This window comes from Dysidea avara, chromosome 3 (genome assembly GCF_963678975.1).
Source record: "Dysidea avara chromosome 3, odDysAvar1.4, whole genome shotgun sequence".
NCBI lineage: Eukaryota > Metazoa > Porifera > Demospongiae > Dictyoceratida > Dysideidae > Dysidea > Dysidea avara.
In genome coordinates, this window is record NC_089274.1 from 23,108,018 (window position 1) to 23,128,753 (window position 20,736).

General features: G+C 38.6%; 1 protein-coding gene and 1 long non-coding RNA gene across 2 annotated transcripts; both read left to right on the forward strand.

The window, feature by feature from the left end:
• The first annotated feature begins 148 nt into the window (after positions 1 to 148).
• Positions 149 to 1,146, forward strand: LOC136250307 (uncharacterized). Its single transcript, XR_010698493.1, has 2 exons — positions 149 to 528; positions 945 to 1,146. It is a non-coding gene; the product is annotated as an uncharacterized lncRNA (long non-coding RNA).
• Positions 1,147 to 6,032: 4,886 nt separating this feature from the next.
• LOC136248415 (uncharacterized) lies at positions 6,033 to 20,486 on the forward strand. Its single transcript, XM_066040198.1, has 5 exons — positions 6,033 to 6,511; positions 8,407 to 8,425; positions 13,888 to 13,919; positions 20,009 to 20,257; positions 20,304 to 20,486. The coding sequence occupies exons 1-5, from the start codon at positions 6,431 to 6,433 to the stop codon at positions 20,484 to 20,486; spliced, it is 564 nt and encodes a 187-aa protein (XP_065896270.1). The 5' UTR covers positions 6,033 to 6,430.
• The last annotated feature ends 250 nt before the right edge of the window (positions 20,487 to 20,736 follow it).

Below are 20,736 nucleotides of genomic sequence, written 5' to 3' on the forward strand. Positions count from 1 at the left end.
CTGACTGATTGTGTATGACCACTCTATGAAGTTGCAGATTGCAACATTAAGCGCTTTCACACATTGTTTTGTAATGTCACTGTGGACCTTATGGCTTGTCGTAAAACTAACAAAAGAGCTCAACTGTACTGTAATCAAGTAAGCAGACTAGGCTTTTCCCTGTTTTGCCACACTGAACCATAGATAGCATGTTAATACTCTCTATGACTGAACATGAAAGGGTGTACTTTTCCCTTACTCTAAAGCCTCTTGTACTCCACAACGCTGAAAAAAGAACATTTATTAATTGCTGTGCGTGCTAGATTAACTGGGTTGGCTAGAAAATCGTCGACTTGAGAATAAAGCCAGTCTGTGTGTCCGTGCGTTAGTATGTCTTAGGCATATAGAGTAAGCTAAGCGCTCTGCGCGACTACGGTACAAGAACTCGGGTCAATTGGTGCCGACCTCGCACTGAAAAATCGACTGGCAGAGTTACGACAGCAAGTGGTTACATGATTTTTCTTTTGCTGAGCAGCTTATTTATCAGATGTGCGTACTCCCACAGTAGTTAAGCCAGGTGTATGTCTATAGCTGTCTGATTTCCTGTAATAATATTGGTTTTGGGTGTGCATTCTTATGTGACAGTTTGTTCAAGCCCATACAAAGTACAGGTTGCTGGGCAAATGGTTGCAGAAGAACATTTTGTTAGTATATAGTATGTAATTTTTGGGTTACATTTCATGAGACTGATTTTCTGGCAAGAAGATCAACTATGACAAAACATTTTGCAGATCACAAAAAAAAAAACTTTTAACGCAGTCCAAACAAAATAATCAAATTTTGCATGCCTTTCTTAGGGGATCTCCCACCTGCATCATTGAATTTGTGATCGCTGCCAAAAATTTGTTATGTGTGGATAGAACAACTTATTGCTGTTTGACATTTTTTTGTTCTATTACTCCTAGGAAGATAGTTTATTTGTGGTAAATTCTGAAGAACAATGGTTGCCTTTGCTACACTGTACCAACTTGCTAAGGTTGTGGGCTTGATCAGTTATAGGATAAAACAGTGTTAGTGTACTAGTACTCTATAATATGCATGCATTTTGTTCATAATATTGTTGTTGATTTTTGACACTTCTTAAATTATTTTCCCCAATACCAAGAATTACTAATATAAGTGAGGTAGCTTATGTACTTATCTCGGCAAAACAGAGAAAGTTAAGTTATGGATTTATTGTATGTTGTGAACACACTGTATAGGCAAGGTTCCTAGTGGGATAGCACTTATGATAATGTTGATACTTAGTGGGGTAGTTAAGGCATGATCAAGTATTTCAGCACTTGGTATCAGTACTGAAATGTTGTGTTGAATCGTGACATGTTTGGTGATGCGTGACTGACTTTCTTAGTCACCAAAACAATGACGACAGCATTTTCTTTGTGTGTCATGTTGCAAGCGTATACTTGGATTTGATTGGTTTGTTTCAACTATGTGGACACCCCTATCAATGGAGGCTGAACCTAAAGGCATTCTATGTTCTGATTGGCTGAATCTGATCTGTGACCAAATATAGTTAAGCGTTATCCATTTTTGACCATATTTGGTAGCAGCTAAAACTCTGTTACTTGATATAAACAACTTTAAAATATTTTTATACTAGATGGTTTACATTCTAATCATTGTGCTTGCAACATCACTTCAGCTGTATAAATATGTCTATGTTTGGGCATAAATCTTAAAGTTTTTCTAATAAACACTTTGCGCAACCCAACTGGTTGCAACATCACATAATTTTGATATGTAATGTCATGCTGACACTACAGGCTGTGCTTGCATTGTGTTGTAGACTAGTGGATTGTTTTTTCAACAACTAGTGCAATTGTATTAGTTTATAAACAATACAGCAAATCTTATTACTGTATAAAGGAAATTAAAACTTTGGAATTTGGCGATTTGCTACAAATTTGCCAAAGTTTAACCCGCCAATTACTTGTAGCATCTTTATAGCTTCAATTTGCCAACGTTGGTTTTGCCAAATGCAATTTAGCATATACCAAACTTTCCCTCTATACAGTAATAGGGCCATCTTTTTATACTGTATGTGACCAAAAACAACTAATGACACATGGTCTGTACCACATCTCACAAAATAGTTTGGGACGCCACTATATAGGTGGTCTTATATTAAAGAGGTCATGAAGTAAGTCAGCTATTTTGAAACGTAATGGGGTACTATAAGAAAGTTTATTTAAGTGACAAAGCTATACACATATAAAATCTAATAAGGTATAACTAAACCCCCAATGATCCATCTTGCTGTTGTTATACCACATGAGTGCATGTGGTTAGCTACAATTGGACAGAATTATGTAGTGGCCTTGCTAATTGTGGTCTTGTATTTGTATTCTTGTCTAATAGGTTGTATAGTTACTGTGGAGAGAGCAGATATTACATTAAATACACAATAAAATTGAAGCTTGATGTATGGTTATACCTAACTGCACAGCTCTACCTACAACTAATTATATTGGCTAATTTTTTAGAGTGATGGTGGATTGGTGGCAGAGAAAAAGATTCACTGATAACTATTTCACCACTTTCAGGGGCTCAGACCATTCGTTTTGCAACTCTTAATGCTCAATCAGCCCCTCATCAGTCTTCTCTGCCACTACTCTACTACCACACTGGCCAAACTATATACCTACAGGGGTTGATCCAGAATTGGAAAAGGTGGGTGAATCAGCCCCGAGTCATAGACATTAATACTGAAGACATTCTTGTTATGGAGTTATAGTCTCTGGGTGACCTTCACTGAACATGAGTTATAATAGCTAGTATCAGTGCTATAGTAAGTGTCTTATGACCCCCATCACTGTGGCACATTTGCAGTACAACATGATATGCTGTTATAGCCATGCACAGCACAGGTGGAAAACTTGCAACAGCATTGTATGCCACATAGAGTCCGCGCTGCATACATGCAGTGACTGTTTTAATGGAATATTATAATGTGTTTTATAATCTTATATTTGCTCCTAATTAACCTGTACGGCGTATATTCTTACGGCGTTATCATCATTTATTGGAACTATACTGATTATGGTAGCTTACCACTGTGCAGCTGGATAATCAATTGCTAACTATTGATTTCAAATTTTATAAGCTAATACCCTTAAATTGTAATTGTAATTTTTTAACAGGGGATCCACTCAGTAACTGAATACCGATTTTCAGTGGAGCCCTGTAAAGATTAAAAGTAAAATACAATAAAGCTAAATACAAAACACAAACACATACACTAAACAATTGCAATAATAAATACAACAGGCATACACACACATACAAAATAAGTTAATGAAAATACAACTTTTTAAACAAAGACAAAGAAGCAGCCTCTACAACAGCAGATCTTAAATTGTTCCACAGAACAGACCCACGAAAATAAAAACTTCTTTTTCAATAATTGTTTGAAACTCTAGGAACAAAAAGACAATTCAGATTGCGACCAACACGACCTGTAACATCTTTAGAATATTCAAAAATACCTTCCAGATATGACGGAGAATATTTACGTATTGACTTAAAAACTTGAATAGCTGTATGGTACCGTCGTCACTCAGTTAAAGTAAAAGACAATCTATTAGATGGTGGTAACCTCTTAACAAACTTAGAATGTACTCTTTCAATCATTGCAGTCAGCTTGGCAGTAGTAGGACACCAAACAACGTCACAGTTAGGGACCAGTCTATTTTGCTCAGTTTTTTTTCTACCTATTTTTCTTTCCAGCAATTCTTTTATTTTTCACCTATTATGCTCTATATTTTGCTCAAGAATTATAAATTTTGCTCAGCACTGATCTTTTTTAATTGAATATTTCCAAGTGCAAAGCTACAGTTTCGCCTTAAAGTGACTGTTCTATTAGAGTATCTCGATCAGAAATTACTTCTAACATGTAAAGCAAGAAGCCAGCTAATATTGCTTAACATGTGTGACTGTTTTATTAGGGTATCTTGATTGTCACTTGTTGTTCCTGTAACAATTAGCTATACATTGTTGATATTTTAGCGTGTCTGACTGTTCTATTAGAGTATCTCGATCTTTTGTGCAATTTTTATGTCCACTTTACAAAAATTGCACCTATTATGCCAGCATTTTGCTCATTGCTTTTACCCAACCATTATGCCAAAAATTTTGCTGGCGAAATCGACGGGTCCCTAGTCACAGTAATCAAGTAACGGCAACACAAAAGCAGTATACAGAAGACAAAGTACTGCTGGTGGCATTGACCCATCACGAATAATAGAGGCAGCACGAGACCTGACTCTGGAGACGCATTGGAGATGTGTAAAGTCCAGGACAACGTATTGTACTCCTAAATATCGAACAGAATTTACCTGAGTCAGTAAGGTACCTCCAATTGACCTCGCAATTGACACATTAAGTGATTTATTAGCAATTCTTTGTCGACTTCCTAGGGTGGATCTTTGTAGGAAGGCTAATTCAATCACAGCTTCTTGTCAAGAACGATCTGAGATTGAAATGATTTACCTAATGATTTGATTAAAAGAAATTCAAAGCAACCAACAATTTACCTGACTCATGCAGTCTCAATTGACAATTGAATTAATTAAATCTAGTCAACTCAGTGTAGCTACAGCCCGGCTATTTTACATGCATGTTATGATGGAAAAGGTCAAAGGTGAGATAAAACCTGACAGGACAGGCAGTGGCGGATACAGGGGGGTTGTAATGGTTGAAACCCCCTCTGAAAAAGTGTGCGCCCATAATTTATTTACGATTCATGTGAGTGATAAAATCACCAACAGTTATGCATAGTGTATCACATTGGGACCTTTTCTACTGGCCGAACTTCATACCTTTACCTTTGAAATCACTAAAAATGGCATTACGGCATTGAAGTGTGTTAAATGCCTCTAAAAATAGTTATCGATCCCTGTTATTGATTTTGTTGTTTTTTTGAAGATATAAAGAAAATAAGATTAGAACATACAAATAAACAATTAAATCAAAAACTGACTCTCTGATTGCACCAAGGCCACAGGAGCACTTTTGATGTAATGACCGAGGTAATGACCTTGTGAAGATCGCGCTTATCTACAGACCTGTCAAGTCTCACGCATTAGGCGTGTGACACACACGTTCGGGTCTTTTCACACGCTCACACGCAAACTTATATAAATCTCATTTTAGCTAATTTTTACTTGCATGTATGTTAATGTGTATGTAATTATATTGTATGTTATGTATGGGCACTGCTGAAAAGTAGTAGTTTTTCTACTGATGCAGTTTTCCCAAAAAATAAAATAAAAAAAACGATGGTGACTCTCACGCAGTCTCCTCACTAGCCGTTCATGTGACACTATGCACGTATTTACTGAGGGTTATTAAGCTTTTTGAGCATTAATGAGGTACTTTATAAACAATTGATAGCTTAAATCGGTGTTGTAGCCAAATCTGACTTTGTCCGAAATTTTTCTAAGACCTTTTTCTTTCTTTCTTTTTTTGGTCTCAGATGGTAATTTACTTAGATTTTTTGAAAGTAGTATGGTAGCTTGGTAAATCTCACTCAATGTGACTAGCTCAACTTGACAGCCCCTGCATCTAATGCACTGGATTGCTGAACGCAGCAAACAAAATGACAATCTACATCTAATCCATCCTAGTACTGTGGCATAAGGGTCATTCCATTTGTCAGACAACAAACTCGCCAATCGCTTGTAAAATACACTGGCTTCATGGCCCATTCCCCCGGCCGGAAGCTTTTAGTGCTGTTTTGCTTCAAGACTTTCTGCGAAGGCCTGGATCAACTATGAAACAATGTTTTGGAGTGATTTTTATGATTCACTATAGATCTATGTAGCTATAGGCTACTGAGCTATAAAGCTGAGTTAATAACCCCAGCTGGGCCCTAAGTGGGATCACAGTTATTGAAAACTTTCAAACCCCCTCTGAAAATTCCTAGATCCGCCACTGACAGGTTGCGTATAGTGAGATAGCTACAGTATTGAAGAGGCTTAATTTCAGCTGATCTTGCTCTTTGTCTAGCAAAGTAATTCAGTTGGATGTGCTTTTCTAAGGGCCGCTAGACGTGCGCCGACGATGAAAATAAGCCCGCGAAATTTTAATAGCTAACCGGGAGGTGAGAAATACTAACAACCCAGAGCTCTACCACTAGCAGCAATGGTGTCGCCTGATAAATACTGCGAGTCGTTCAAAATAACTTACTTGAAATTGATGAACGTTCTACCTGTAAACGATGTACTTCCCCACTTGTACGCAGAGGGTGTCATCAATATGAGCTTTAAGGAAGAGTTAGCTTGTTATTCCTCAGCGGAACAAAAAGGCCGAGCGTCTACTAGACGAGATAGGACGAGGATTGGATTTACAATGTACCGAGAAGTTTAAAAAGTTTATTGAAGTGGTTGATATGTTTAGTGAGGACGAGGACGATGATGTGATGAAGAAAGTGATGGAGGAAGTCCGTGATCACCTCAACATATCACAAAAGGCTGTAGCACATGTTGCTGTCAGACCTTCAGTGCTGGTCACTGTAAAGCGCTAATAATAAATACTTTAGGTTTAAGGAAGAAAATCCATCCCTCCTGGAGGAAGACTGAGTGTGGCCCCGACTAGACATTGGGTGACCTGCAGTTCGAATCCTGGGGTTGGAGGGATTTTTTTCCTTACTTTGGCCCCTTTTCTGCATGTTACACCTTATTCAGTCAGTAAGTCAAGTCATTAGGTCTAAGTCCTTGTAGGTTAGGTAATCCTAAGGTAGGGTCCGCAACGCGAAAAATCGATATCCTCCAATCAACTACCTATCTATTGTCATGTGTTAGGCTAAGTGTAACTTGAATAACACCAGCGTGGCAGCCAAGTTTGTCACTTTCTTCTGGTAGAAAACGATGCAAATGTCTTAAAATCACGTGATTTTTCGTTGCAGCAGTTCGTAGGGTTCTTCGTATGCCACGATATTCGCTCTCAACATTGTTCAAGTAGTCTATCATCAACTCAAAGTATTGGTGGTTTGATTTTATTGGTCAGTTTCTGGTGGCAGCACGATCTGTGCAGCTTTTTGGCGACAGACAAAATGTTTCTTGTTCTGGAGCACAGGACAAGCAAAGCAGCAACTGCGCCGTGGGTCAGCAATGACCAGTACTAGGTAAAGTACCTACATGCGGAGTATGGTTACAATTGAAGCTCGTTAGCCATCTGGCTGAGCCATCTATATGCTGAAATTCGGCCAAAATGTTGCGATTTTTGCAAACAAATAACAGAATGGTTGATACATCAGTGAGACAGTCTCCAACAGCAAGGATATGAAGCTTATAAACACCTAACAATACGGCTATCTCGCCCAGTAAATGCATAGAGCAATCCAATGCATGAAATAGGCACTCACGTGATCGAAATTCAAATCATGGAAATACCCATGAAATCGCTTTCATTTCTGAATAGGAGCCATGCATTGTGCTCCTTTTGTAAGTATTTGTGTTAATTGTTCACTCAGGCGTGGTCTGGGCCAGTGCAGGTGTGTTTTATGCTGTGATAGCATCATAGGGAGAGTCTCAGACTGCTCAGTGGGCTAATCGAGATGTTGAACCTAATGCACATAAACTGATTGTTACTTGATTCCAAGTGATTTTAATGTCATTGGAATAGATTATGGTTGTATTGTCCGAGATTTGAATATTGATCATGTGAGTGCCTATTTCATGCATTGGATTGCTCTATGCGTTTACTGGGCGAGATAGCCGTATTATTAGGTGTTTGTAAGCTTCGTATCCTTGCTGTTGGAGACTGTCTCACTGATGTATCAACCATTCTGTTATTTGTTTGCAAAAATCACGTCATTTTGGCCGAATTTCAGCATATAGATGGCTCAGCCAGATGGCTAACAAGCTTCAATTACAACCATACTCTGCATGCAGGTACTTTACCTAGTACTGGTCATTGCTGACCCACGGCGCAGTTGTTACTCTGCTTGTCCTGTGCTCCAGAACAAGAAACATTTTGTCTGTCGCCAAAAAGCTGCATAGATCGTGCTGCCACCGGAAACTGACCAATAAAAGCAAACCACCAATACTTTGAGTTGATGATAGACTACTTGAACAATGTTGAGAGCGAATATCGTGGCATACGAAGAACCCTATGAACTGCTGCAACGAAAAATCACGTAATTTTAAGACATTTGTATCGTTTTCTACCAGAAGAAAGTGACAAACTTGGCTGCCACGCTGGTGTTATTCAAGTTACACTTAGCCTAACACATGACAATAGATAGGTAGTTGATTGGAGGATATCAATTTTTCGCGTTGCGGACCCTACCTAAGGCTGTAGCACATGTTGCTGTCAGACCTTCAGTGCTGGTCACTGTAAAGCGCTAATAATAATAATAAAAAGGCTCCAGCAAATCATCCAGGTGAGGCTTTGGCTTGTTTTTCGCAATGCCATCCCGAGACATTGGCAGTTATGTACCTGTATTATTGCTTAGGCCACTCCAAGAAAATTCATTGTTCCCATTTCCCGCCCGCATGCAGATTCTCTTCCGCATGGTCATTCATTATTGCTGTCAACTGAACATTTTATTCATTATTTATCCTGTGGTTGCATAGCAGTAACTAGTTTAGCATTCAGAAAGCCCATTTAGCTAGCTTTTCACTGTTCAGGTTCTTAGTTTAAATATTTCTACTGTATTCTTACCTGTAGGTCAGTTATGAATTTCAAAATAAGTGGAAATATCTATAATGGATAATGAACTGCCCGCCTGCATGTATTTTTGTGGTCAATGAAATGGGAAACAAGGAATTTTCTTGGAGTGGCCTTAGGAACGGAGAGCTAAGCAATGCATCTGTCACATTATAATGAACATTTAGTACATTTAGTGTTAATAGTGACCACTATATACACCTACATCCACCTATACTAGCCAAAATTATTAAATCAGCAAAATAATTACTCCAACAGGCTTTCAAGCGGTCCACCACTTTCTGGATTTCTCAACGTGGAGCTGATAGGATACCAAGTTATACTAATTGGCTATGTAATGTGTATAGCTCTTTGAATGAATACTGATGAACTACAATACTGACATATATTAGGGCTTTTGTGCACCATATATATATATTTTTTAAAAAGCACTGATCAGTATCAGTATGTTCATCCCTACTGCACGCCAAAATAAAGTAACCAAACAGCTATGTTGTAATGCAATTGTTCATATTTCTCATTTCACCACTTCTATCACTTCAATCCTACTTCATTTTATTAATTTAATACACTATTTTGTAACTTTTTGCCATGACTTACACATGTACGTGACTGTTCTATAGGACTATCACACATGGCTGTTGTATTAGAGTGACTGCTTTATTAGAGTATCTCAATCTAGCTAGGTATACCGTAAACGGGAAGTTTCGCTGGACGAAAGTTTTGCAGTTAAGGCTTACCAAGACTATCTGCAGTAAAAGTTTTGCTGTTGTCAACTGGAATAAATTTCATAGGTACTTATATGTCATATCAGAACTGCTACTAGTGCTTAGCGCTTGATTAGAATAAAGCACATGCTGCAGTGTACTACATGCTGTTGCTGCAAAAAGTTAGGTGCCACCAGACTAGCTGCTTCTTGTGTATAAACTGCTCTTGCTCCTTGCTCTTGCTCTTGATGGCTGCATCAAGTTCTTCCTCGCTGACGATTGATAACTCCATGCATGGTTACCAGATATTGCTCGATATGGGAGCCAGTAATAGGAGAGGAGCTGCAATGTGAGAGGGAACCTGAAAATGTACACGACAGGTATGCTGTAAGCATTGTGAAATGAAGACAAATTGTTAGCCACGTACCTCAAACCATATCAAGACCATGTTCTGTATTTATTCGAAACAGTGGAGTGATCAAGTGCACCGTAACCGGAAATCGTAGGCATTGCAGCTGTGCAGATATAGAACAAGGTGAGATGGAGATTCCCTGTACTCTTTGCTTCATTGGAGATGAAAGTTGGATAAGAAAGCTGTCTGGTTTATTCCAATCCAAAGGGTGTAATGCCTCGATTGATCTGCCAGTGAAGAGTCAAAGGGCTGTCCTGTTGTAAAATGTAAAACTTGAAGCCATTGAGTGCACACCTTCCAGCCAGAATAAAACACTACCAGTAGTGCCACAGCTAGTTGCAGCAATGATGGAGTGGAGGATGGCGTGTGGGTTAAATGCAATAGACAAAATCTGAAGATTGCTGACAATGAGATTGTTGAGACCGGCTTGGAATTAACAGACAAACATATCCACTATACATAATACCTAATGAAAAAAGCAATTTACAACCATCGGTGGTCTCTGTTCAACTTTATTTCAAGACAAAGCCTACCAAATAATTCCATAGAAGTTGTATACAGCAGTAACCAGGCATCGCTGTATTGTATTGTCAAACGTGGAATGCAAAAAGGGAGTGGTAAACATATATGATTCTTTGTTCACATTTGTAGATGGGGAAGCCTTGGGTATCTAAAAATTACTTTGGTGATCAAAGTGCTAATTGCAAAATTCAATGCAACATGACTAAAGTGCAAAAACAGAAAGGGTCAACAGATTGTGGAGTTTTTGCTGTTGCTTTTCATACATCTCTTACATACCACCTGGATCCTACAGAAGTTCAATATTGTCAAGACCAATTGAGAAGCCATCTGTGTAGTTGTTTCATAAAGGGAAAACTTGTGCCCTTTCCTTTAGTTTATAATTCTTGAACAATATATTCATTGCATACTAATGCATAACTAACCCAATAACTTTATGAGAAGCCACCTGTGTGATTGTTGATCCTGTGCCCTTTCCCCTACCAAAGGATGGATAATTATTATTGTAGATAATCAATGGCGGATCCAGGATGGGGCATTTGGGGCAAATGCCCCCCACCCTCCCTAACCTAGTGGAGGAGCCAGCCATACTTCTGATTAAAATAGCAACTAAACTTTGTCAGGCCAAGAAACTCATGAAAATATGCACATTTTACTAGCATTTATTACAATTTCACCTGAAATCAAAACGAACCAAAGTCAAACTAACCGTGAATTTGTCTTTCAGCACCTTCGTACGTACTAAGCGCCTCTAAAAATAATTATCGCGTCGCAGTTGTTTAAGACATTCAGGGCCTTTAAAACAACTTGTAAGACTTTACAACTATCTGAAAAGGCCAAAATGGTAAAAATCAACAGTGAGACACTACTAAGAGGTGATTATTTGCTACTTCAAAAATGCAGCACTGAACTAGAGAATCTGGCTCTCCCCAACCACTTACAACTTAGCCTGTTTGTGCCCCTCCCCTTGCCAACTCCTGGATCCGCCCCTGATAATGCAATAAAATGTTTTATTAAACTGATGACAGTACTAGTGATGTGGCTATAAAAGCATAAATCAAGCATTCACAACTAGACCCATGCAGCTATATGTACAATGTTTGAGTTAAATTCTAGCTAATAGTCACTGCTTCAACCACAATTCCTGCTGCTTGGAATCCATTAGCGATGATGGTGGGGTTGGCAATTATGATCAACTGCCTTTTCCATCCATTTTGCCCCAAGTGGTTTCATTTCCTTTAGAGGAAAGGCAGTTCTGGGTTTCACAGGACCACCTTACTCTTTTTGATCAACGATTTGGTCAGAGTACCACTCTTGAAAACATTGTTTTATGATGTCCTTCACAGATTTGTTTACACTCAGGTCTAATGGCTGCAATTCTCCAGTACAATTAGCTGGCACATACACAACATCTATGCCATGGCGATCCAATAGGTTTACCACATCACTTGTGCAGTGAGCCCTAAACCCATCTATGATACATAAGGCTCTCTGAGAAGAATTCAACTTCAATTCATCTTTCTTTCTTTGGACGAAAGGGACAATAACTTTCTTGATGTACAATTTCACTGTCTCTTCGTTACACCAATGATTTACTGTAAACATTATATGCCATGAATCAGGAAATTTATAGGTTGGCAAACAAGCATATATGGGTTGTGCCTTTATAAACCAGTTGTGGCGGTAGGAATTCTCCGGTCATTGTTGCAGCAAACACCGCTGTTATTTGGCGCTTATTGTCAAGGCCAGCTAGCTTTACTCTCTTCGTGCCTTTTTTCTCCATGGTCTAATCTGGCACAGGAACATACTTTATTGCTGTCTGGTCCCAATTGAAAATTAGGCTCTCTTGTATGTCTTCTAAAGTGGTAAATGCTTCAATGTCAAACAAGAATTGTTCTGTATTTCTCTTTTGCTTTTGTGGTGGCCTTTCTCTTTACAAAAGTAATAAAACCCATTCTGTCCAATAAACTTTGAGCCCAATCCCTTGTCAACGCTATGTGTCCCCCATTCTGCGCCAGCAGATTGCTGTCTTTCCTGCAAATAATCCCAAGAGCTTCTATTGTGATGTCTGTTGTTACCGCACCTCCTCCTTTACGTGTGGCCAGCAAATAATATTTGACTTGTTTGTCTAAATCTGCACCTAGGTCGAGAGGCCTTCCCATTTTAGCAGAAGGCAGCATTTTCACACGTAAATCCTCGCCATTCTGTTTTCCTCCAATTCTTCAAGATAATGTTTTCCATCCACTGATCCTCGTACCATACTTTCTTTCAAAGCATTCTTAGAATAGTCTGGTGCAAAGCTAAAACGATGCAGTGCTCAGCTGCAAATTTCGCGATAATCGCCTTCTTATCATCAGGTCCCTTAAATATGGCTTACGCTTTCCTGTCGTTGGGAGTGCTTTTGCAATTTCCTCATTGGCTTCTCGGATAGAAGAAGATGGTATCTATTTACTTAGCAGAAAGGCAAAACCGCAGGTGTAGACAATTCCGGTGTGGAGGTCCTTGCTTGTTTTCTGAAGTACTCGTCATGATTACACGGAAATATAGCTAAGACAAATTTCAATTTCGCCGGGAAACTTTTGCGGTTTGCTTTAAGGTTACGGAATAGTTTTAAATGCGTGGGCGGAACAAATTACAAAACCTGCTTTAAACCAAGCAGGGATAAATAATTTCAACAACTGTGTTGTGTTAGCAATACAACTAATTGTGCTTGTTTGTTTTTACTACAGAACAACGACTGTTCTTGGGTGTGTGGTCTACAATAGAGCGATGTTTTATAAAAACGCGCCGCCAAAAACCAGACTAACAGATTACTGAATCCTTATAATTTCAACACAAGTGCCTAAACAACTAAAATATCTAGGTCCTGTGGAAGCGATTTTTTAAGTTGCTGGTAGTATAGACGTTTTATTGAACTTTTAGTAGTTTTTTCGGGTGAAACAAGCTCTTTGAAGGCTTGTATTCGAGTCACTGGGGAGAAACATGCCAAAAACGCTTCCACAGGACCTAACAAATTTAATATACAGTATCACTATGCCCCAGAAAATCCAATAGAGCCTACAGCTTTTGCTGTATTTGGCGGCGGCGGAAAAACATGGTAGTGACAGCTGGAGCTGAGCGATGTACGGGCTGGCTTACTTGTGTTACTACAACAAATTGTAGTGTTCCACCTGCCTCAAACTACACTGTAGCTACATAAAAACATTAAATATGAAGGGCTTCACCTTCATTTAAAACTTTTCACACTGCTAGACTGGTTTCATGGGCTTCTCAAAAAATATCGATAGGCATTCAAAATTTTGAATGATTGCCCGTGACTATACCGTAACCTTAAAACTGTGAAACTTTCCCCATTTACGGTATACTGTTAATAATGCCTGGTTTGTTTATTTTATTCCGGTTAAAAATTGTTCTGCATGTAGAGCAGTTGATACAAAAATCGTGCAACATGGTTCTGCATGTAGGGCAGGTACCAATACAAATATCACTTTTTGTATAGGAAATAATTTAGCTGCACTGTTTTTTCTTGTTCAACAGGTCAGCAGGAACAGCAAAAAGCAGCCACTATGGTAAGCAGTTAAAATATGTAACTACAGTGAAACCTCTCTAATCTGATACCTCTGTAATTCAGAATACCTCTATATTCTGATGTTGTTTTTTGTACCAATATGACTTTTCCTGCCTCGATAATCTGAAAAATGAGCGTCAGGTTATGGAGGTTTCAGTGTAACTAACTATATATAATTACTAGTATTTAAATTTTTTTTTGATTTAAAAATGAAGTTGGGATTTATGCAATAAAAAGTAGTGAAACAAGAGATGAATGATGATATTACAGCATAGCTCAGCGGGAAAGTCCCTACTTTGGCACATTGACTTTGTTCCATGTCAAAGTAGGGACTTCCCACCGAGCTATGCTGTAATACCATCTCTTGTTTCTCTACTTTTATTGCATAGATCCCTACTTCATTCTTAAATTAACATTTTTTTTAAAAAATACTAGTTTGTTTAGTTTTTTTTGGTGTAGCACAGCTAGCTACAGTGTAATCTGTGATTGTTCTATTAGAATATCACACATGACTGTTGTATTAGAGTATCGCGAGTTAGCCATGGGGTATGCAGCTAGCTAGACCAATTAGGGGTGAGGTCATCTTGTTTACTGTTAAGCAAATAGTTAGATTGGTAAGAGGTGTGCATGGTCTCCGTACTCTATTGCTATTAGTCCACCTAGATCTTTATTTGATGGGTGTGGTCCCGAACCTAACACGAACAGGATTCCAATCGCGAAGTTGGATATCTAGCTAGTATACCTCTTATAGTAGCGCCAGGACTGAAGCGCTTCTGAAATCCAGCTCTGGAATAATTCTGTGGCATCTAAATATGCTGCTGAAAGAACATGTTAATTAATATGGAAAATTAACACCTCATTATGGTTTCATTGGATGAAGAAGAAGCCAAGCAACCTGATTAAAGATAAAAGAAAAGACAAGGCGCAGAGGGCCTACACTCATCGGAACCAAAAGGCACATCCCACCTGTCAGTTTGTTATTGTGACGTAAAATGGTGGCCATGCGCTGCTTTATTTGGCCTCTAGGTTTGCGAATGTGGTCAGGCAGGCAGTATGGCTGGCAGTGAGGCAGACTAAATTTCGAGTTTTGGTGATTTTATAAAAAATCTTTATCCAGTCACCGGTAAGTGTTTTCTTGTTTTCAATGCTGTATTTCATGTTATATTATTCCACAAAGGTGATTTTTGTCGCATAATGTTTCTCTAAGATGATTTTTAAAGGCAGTAATATTGGTGGTGCACGTCACTTTGGGGTGATCCCTACTTAAACAGTACTACTGTACTGTTTGATTCTGTACTTACATCAGCCTTGTTGCACTGTTAGAGGTACATGACGACAAAGTGTATAGATATGCAGTAACCAAGAGCAAATTTAGGGGAGAGGGTGGATGGGGGGGCCCATCCAAAACTTTGTTTTAATGCACAAGACTAGACCAAGTGATGGAACAAGATGGGTTATGTGGTAGCAACAGAAGTGATGTTATTGAGCATGGGTTACCTATGGTGTGTGGCCTCTACTACACTATCCAGACAATTAGGCACCACAAAAATTTTATATATGCTTCCATAAAGACTTGTCTGGATTACTCCATATTTGATTAGATGTCAGGATGGTTGGCTATACAGACTATGTAGTTTATCCTGTAGTGCAGTAGTACACCAGCTACTATTTTCAGAAGACCTGGGTAAGAACATTACAGCAGTAGTGTATATGCATTCATATGGCTTCTCGTAACTTCAGCGCTTTGTCTTGTACTTTGTAGCCAGAGACAGTGCTTTCTGCATTAGCTAAATGATGTTAGTTCAATTGATTGTTGCAACTGGCAATGAACCTTTGTTACTTGTGTCTGCCATTAGTGAGGTGTTGTACTGTAGTGCTTGCCATGTCTGGGAGTTGTGCGGTGTCCGGTTTACGGAATAGAGAGGTATCCGCTATTGAGGGGCATTAATACACACAGGTATTGGAAGTTGCATTTGGGACTTTATAAATTGTCCGTTATAAAGAGGCTGTCCATCATTCAGGGGTGTCCGTTAAGAGGGGTTTGTCAACGCACCAATGGTCCGGGCATATAAGGTCCGGGCGGACCATTTATGCTGTCACAAACAGTCCGGCTGGACCACTTGTGTTTACATAACTGGTCCCCCCGGACCACCCATGCCAGTGCATAAATGGTCCGGGCTGAACATAAATGGTCCACCTCCAGTCTGCAGTGCATGCACCCGCTAATTATGTTGGCGTGAATTTTGCAGTGTAAGTTATAGATATTTGAAGCAATATATGGTTGATACTACGTGCAACGTAAATATTAAATCCTTGCTCACGATGTAGCTCCTGAAAATACATGCCGGTATACAGAGGGTCAAAGGAGGCTTTGACCCCCCTCCAATATTTTTTAGCATACCAAGATCAAGATACTCTAATAGAGCAGTCACTCTAATAAAGCAGTCACAGTATTAGAGCAGTGTGTAGTGAGCTATGTAAGGATTTTTATGTACTGACTTCATTGTCGATAAATGCGTAGTTGGTGCAGCTGGCTGCGACCTTCGTTTGGTCTTACCTTACCAAACCAGACAATATAGTGCCTCTACATGTTCATTTCGACCCCCATTTCCACAAGTCTGAATCCACCCCTGCCGGCATATAAAAATTGACTGACACTCTATAGATTAGATAATCAATTGATTAATAACTCGCATAGAACAGTCAATGATCAAGGAGAATGAACGGTTTCAATAAAGCATGTTATTTTGTAAGAATAACTTTGATACTTTGGCTGGTGCCTGCATGTATTACTGAGACCCAAACTGCATTTATTTGCATTTAGAGTTGACTCCATTTATTATCAGTCTTCCCTTTTTAATCTAATGCTCAACTTCACTAAATGTATTACGTTGCCTTCAAATCTACTTCCAACACTTGAGATATCTTATTTCTACTACTGAAGTAGAGTGTCATGAGACCCAAAAAGACTTAGGAGTGATACTCACCAGTGACTTGAAGTTGACCAATCATTACAGTTTTATAATATCCAAGCATAAAAATCATTGGGACTGATACAGCATACATTTTGTTCCATGCAATCACTTTCCATCAGCTAAAACAAACTTGTATGCTAATTTATAGTTTGTCCCCATGCACCTCACTTTTTGCCTGTTCACAGTTATGGCAACCATAAGGATATTATGTACTTTGAGCGTATTCAGCATCGAGTGACAAAATACATTTTGAACAACTATGATACCAATTATAAATCCAGGCTATTTGAACTCTAACTCCTACCTCTAATGTATAGCTATCTTGGAACATTTTAACCTTCTTCACATCTTAAAGTTTCATGCATGTTTATGCAAAATTAATGGTGTCACATCATAACTTATACATCTACATCTGCAAGACACAATAAACAATATCTATATACTCATTGTTCATTCTTATCACATATTTTGGGTGACTTAATGTGAGGCTACTTAAGCAGTTTATTTGAGTAGCTGCTATATTACTGAATATTTACCAGACTACTGTATGGTGGCTATGGGTAAACAACTTGAACAGGCTCTGCTTTTTGTGTACACCCTCCAGTGCCTAACTGGTAAAGTAGATAATAACAATGACTGTTCTATTAGACTATCTCGATCTTGATTTTATTATATATAATAGTGCAATAATTAATGTCACTGGGCCTGGGACCCAAGTGGCCCGGGATCTGGCTACGCCTCTGTCAAAGAGACACAACTGAAACCGTGTACAGTGTAATAGCTATATATAGCTATAGCAATTATGGTTTGCTATAGGCACCAACTTCTTCGGCAATCGTCTGTAACTTTGTGGAAGTACAATGCGAAGATGGTAGCTACTCCGCCAGTATATTCGCTAACTGCTGAGGACGAACTGTCTCCAGACTTTGACTTTGGTTAAGTTGGTAGTATATAGTTAGGTATAATAGGTATTAATTTTTCACTCAGTATAGCTAGTCACAGCAAGTAGTGACGAGTGGCTTAATTAGCTTTAGCATTAACATTTATAACCCGGACCAGTTTTGCTCGGGTAGGACCATTTTTGTTATCATAGCTGGTCCGGCTGGACCATTTATGTCGAACATATGCGGTCCGGCCGGACCGTTTATGAACCCGGACCAAATATTTTGTTACAGGTTCCACTGTAGTTGCATCTAAAGCATACATGGGCAATGAAAAGTAAGAAGAGAAGAGCTAATCTCTTCTAGGAGCAACAAGAGGGTGTCAAAGGGTAAAAGTGTGCTAAACATTGAAATACTCTAATAGAACAGTCAACTACTGTAATAGAACATCCATTGCTAAAATTCTTTAAACTATAAAGAACAAAGACCAACTCCTAGACCCTTTGATCTTCAACTTTGAACTCAAACCATATACTGCAGCATTTATGCTGTATGAAAGTTATTTGTTGCTGCTAGAAATAATGATTTCACTTAGTTAAAGTGCTTATTCAATAAGGTTCAGTCAATTTTATTATTGCCAAATTTGATCTCAGAAAGCTAAATTTGCAAAATTTTTCTGTGAGGATATGCACCCAACCCCCCCCCCCTAGATAAAGCATGCTTCTTCGTACTGAGTGTGCTTCTCACACTGCACTGTACTACACTACTATAGTTGTATCAACCAGTTGCCACATTTTTAGCCCCCATTATAAATACCCCCCCCCCCCCCTTGGGAAATCCTAGATCCGTCCCTGGATATTAAGACCTTGATGTTTTGTACATCACTCATACAAAACATTTAAAATTGCTATGTAAGCACTCAAGTTTCCCACCTTGTTACGAAGAATGCCATACATACCTAGTCTTGAATCAGTTAATATGTACCAGAAACTTGATAACTTAATATAAATGCTGATTGCATTACAACTGTTACTTATAATCTGTAATTGATAAGAAGAGGATAGTACAATTGATCCTTCTATATGAGACTATATATATATCTGACTGGATTTTGGAAAAATGATCCCGCCAAAGTTGTACACCATGGATCGTGATAAATGGTTTTAGAATCCAAGCCTTTGTAACATGCCAAGGTTAGTGAGCATACATATGAAATTTATTCCAGAGATGCATCGTGATAGTGTAGCTAACCGCTGGTGGTATTAGTTTGATTTTACCTGGTGTGCAATTTGGATTGGTTTTGTAAAATCTGGTCAGAGAGTCACAGTATTGATCAGGACTGGACTTCATGAATTCTAGCTGAAAAAATTAAATAGCATTATCAACATAATATATAGACATCAAAAATAATGTTGTTCTTTATTTAGAGTGCATATACTATAGCTGGAATATATTATGACTTCTCTATTCTGTATACAAATGTAGCTCACACATTCTATTGTACTTTAACAGGGATAGCTTCCTTTTCTTCATCATTTTTCCCACTGTAGAAAAATACAAAGTATTATTATAGATTGTGCTGCTGTGTGTGGCTACTTCGATTTTGAGTCCTGGAACTATATGTATAAGTTCAAACTACTTACTATGCACTATCCAAGGTTGTTACTGATGACTGTAGTTAATGCATAAAACACTAAAAATTTAATTACTGCATCTGTTTGAGTGGATATCTATGGACTTGCAAAGTAAGTTGTAAATGGCATAGTGATAAAATAGTAAGTTTGGCAGCAATTTCATGGGTCAAATATCTTTACAGAAATTGAAGGTAATAATGCATTTTAATATTTCCTATGATTCTCCATTAGATTATTTGTTCCAATCCATAGATTACCTGTGGGCAGGAGATTATTGACTCACAATCATGGCAACATGGCCTGTCATTATAGCCCTTAGGTATCAGAAAACAGCATTTAAACTGAATCTAAAGGTTAATTAAATAGCTTTTTGAATAGGGAGAGACATTTTGCTTGGTATAAATGATGGCCAGTTTCTATCATACATGCACACGTGATAATTTGCTGGTAAGTACAAAAATCTGTGGGATGAGAAGCATCTAATCAACTTTTCAACTTTGCTTGGATTAAACGTGTGTAGCTAATAGCATGATAAGGGTCAGAGGGAATGAAAATATTGTATGCATTTGCACCTGTTCTTTAATCATATCGTGTCTATAGAATGCAGTGAGTCAAGATATTGGCGATGTGATCATCTTAGACTATGGTTCTTATCAAATCAAAATTGGCTTTGCTGGAGATGAACTTCCCAAGTCGATTTTTCCATCTGTTGTTGGAAGGCCTCGTCACAAATCGGCAGATTTGAGGGACTTCTATGTTGGTGATGAAGCTCAGAAGACACGAGACATTCTAACCATGAGTTATCCTATTGATCGTGGAATTGTCACCAACTGGGATGACATGGAAAAAGTGCGTAAGAGAGTTGCATATTTGGCTATACATTATTTCTATACAGATTTGGTATCACATTTTCTATAGCAAGCTCAAGATTAGGCCAGACAGACACCCAGTGTTGCTAACGGAGACTCCGTTTAATCCCATGGCCAACCGAGAAAAGATGACAGAAATCATGTTCGAAACGTTTGGCATACCACACCTATCCAAGCCATTGCATCGATGTATGCCACTGGTTGTGTGATGGGTGTTGTTTGTGACTGTGGACATGGAGTGACTCATGTGGCCCCTGTTTCTATGGGCTATGGAGTGCCTGATTCTATCATACGTATGAATCTGGCAGGTCATGATGTCACTGATTTCCTAATACAGGAATTAAAAAAGAGTGGCCACCCTGTTAACCTTGAAGCAGCGCATAACCTCAAAAAAAAGATGTGTCACATTTTAAAACCTGGTGAGGAAATGCCCTCTGAAAAGCTACCATTTGAGCTCCC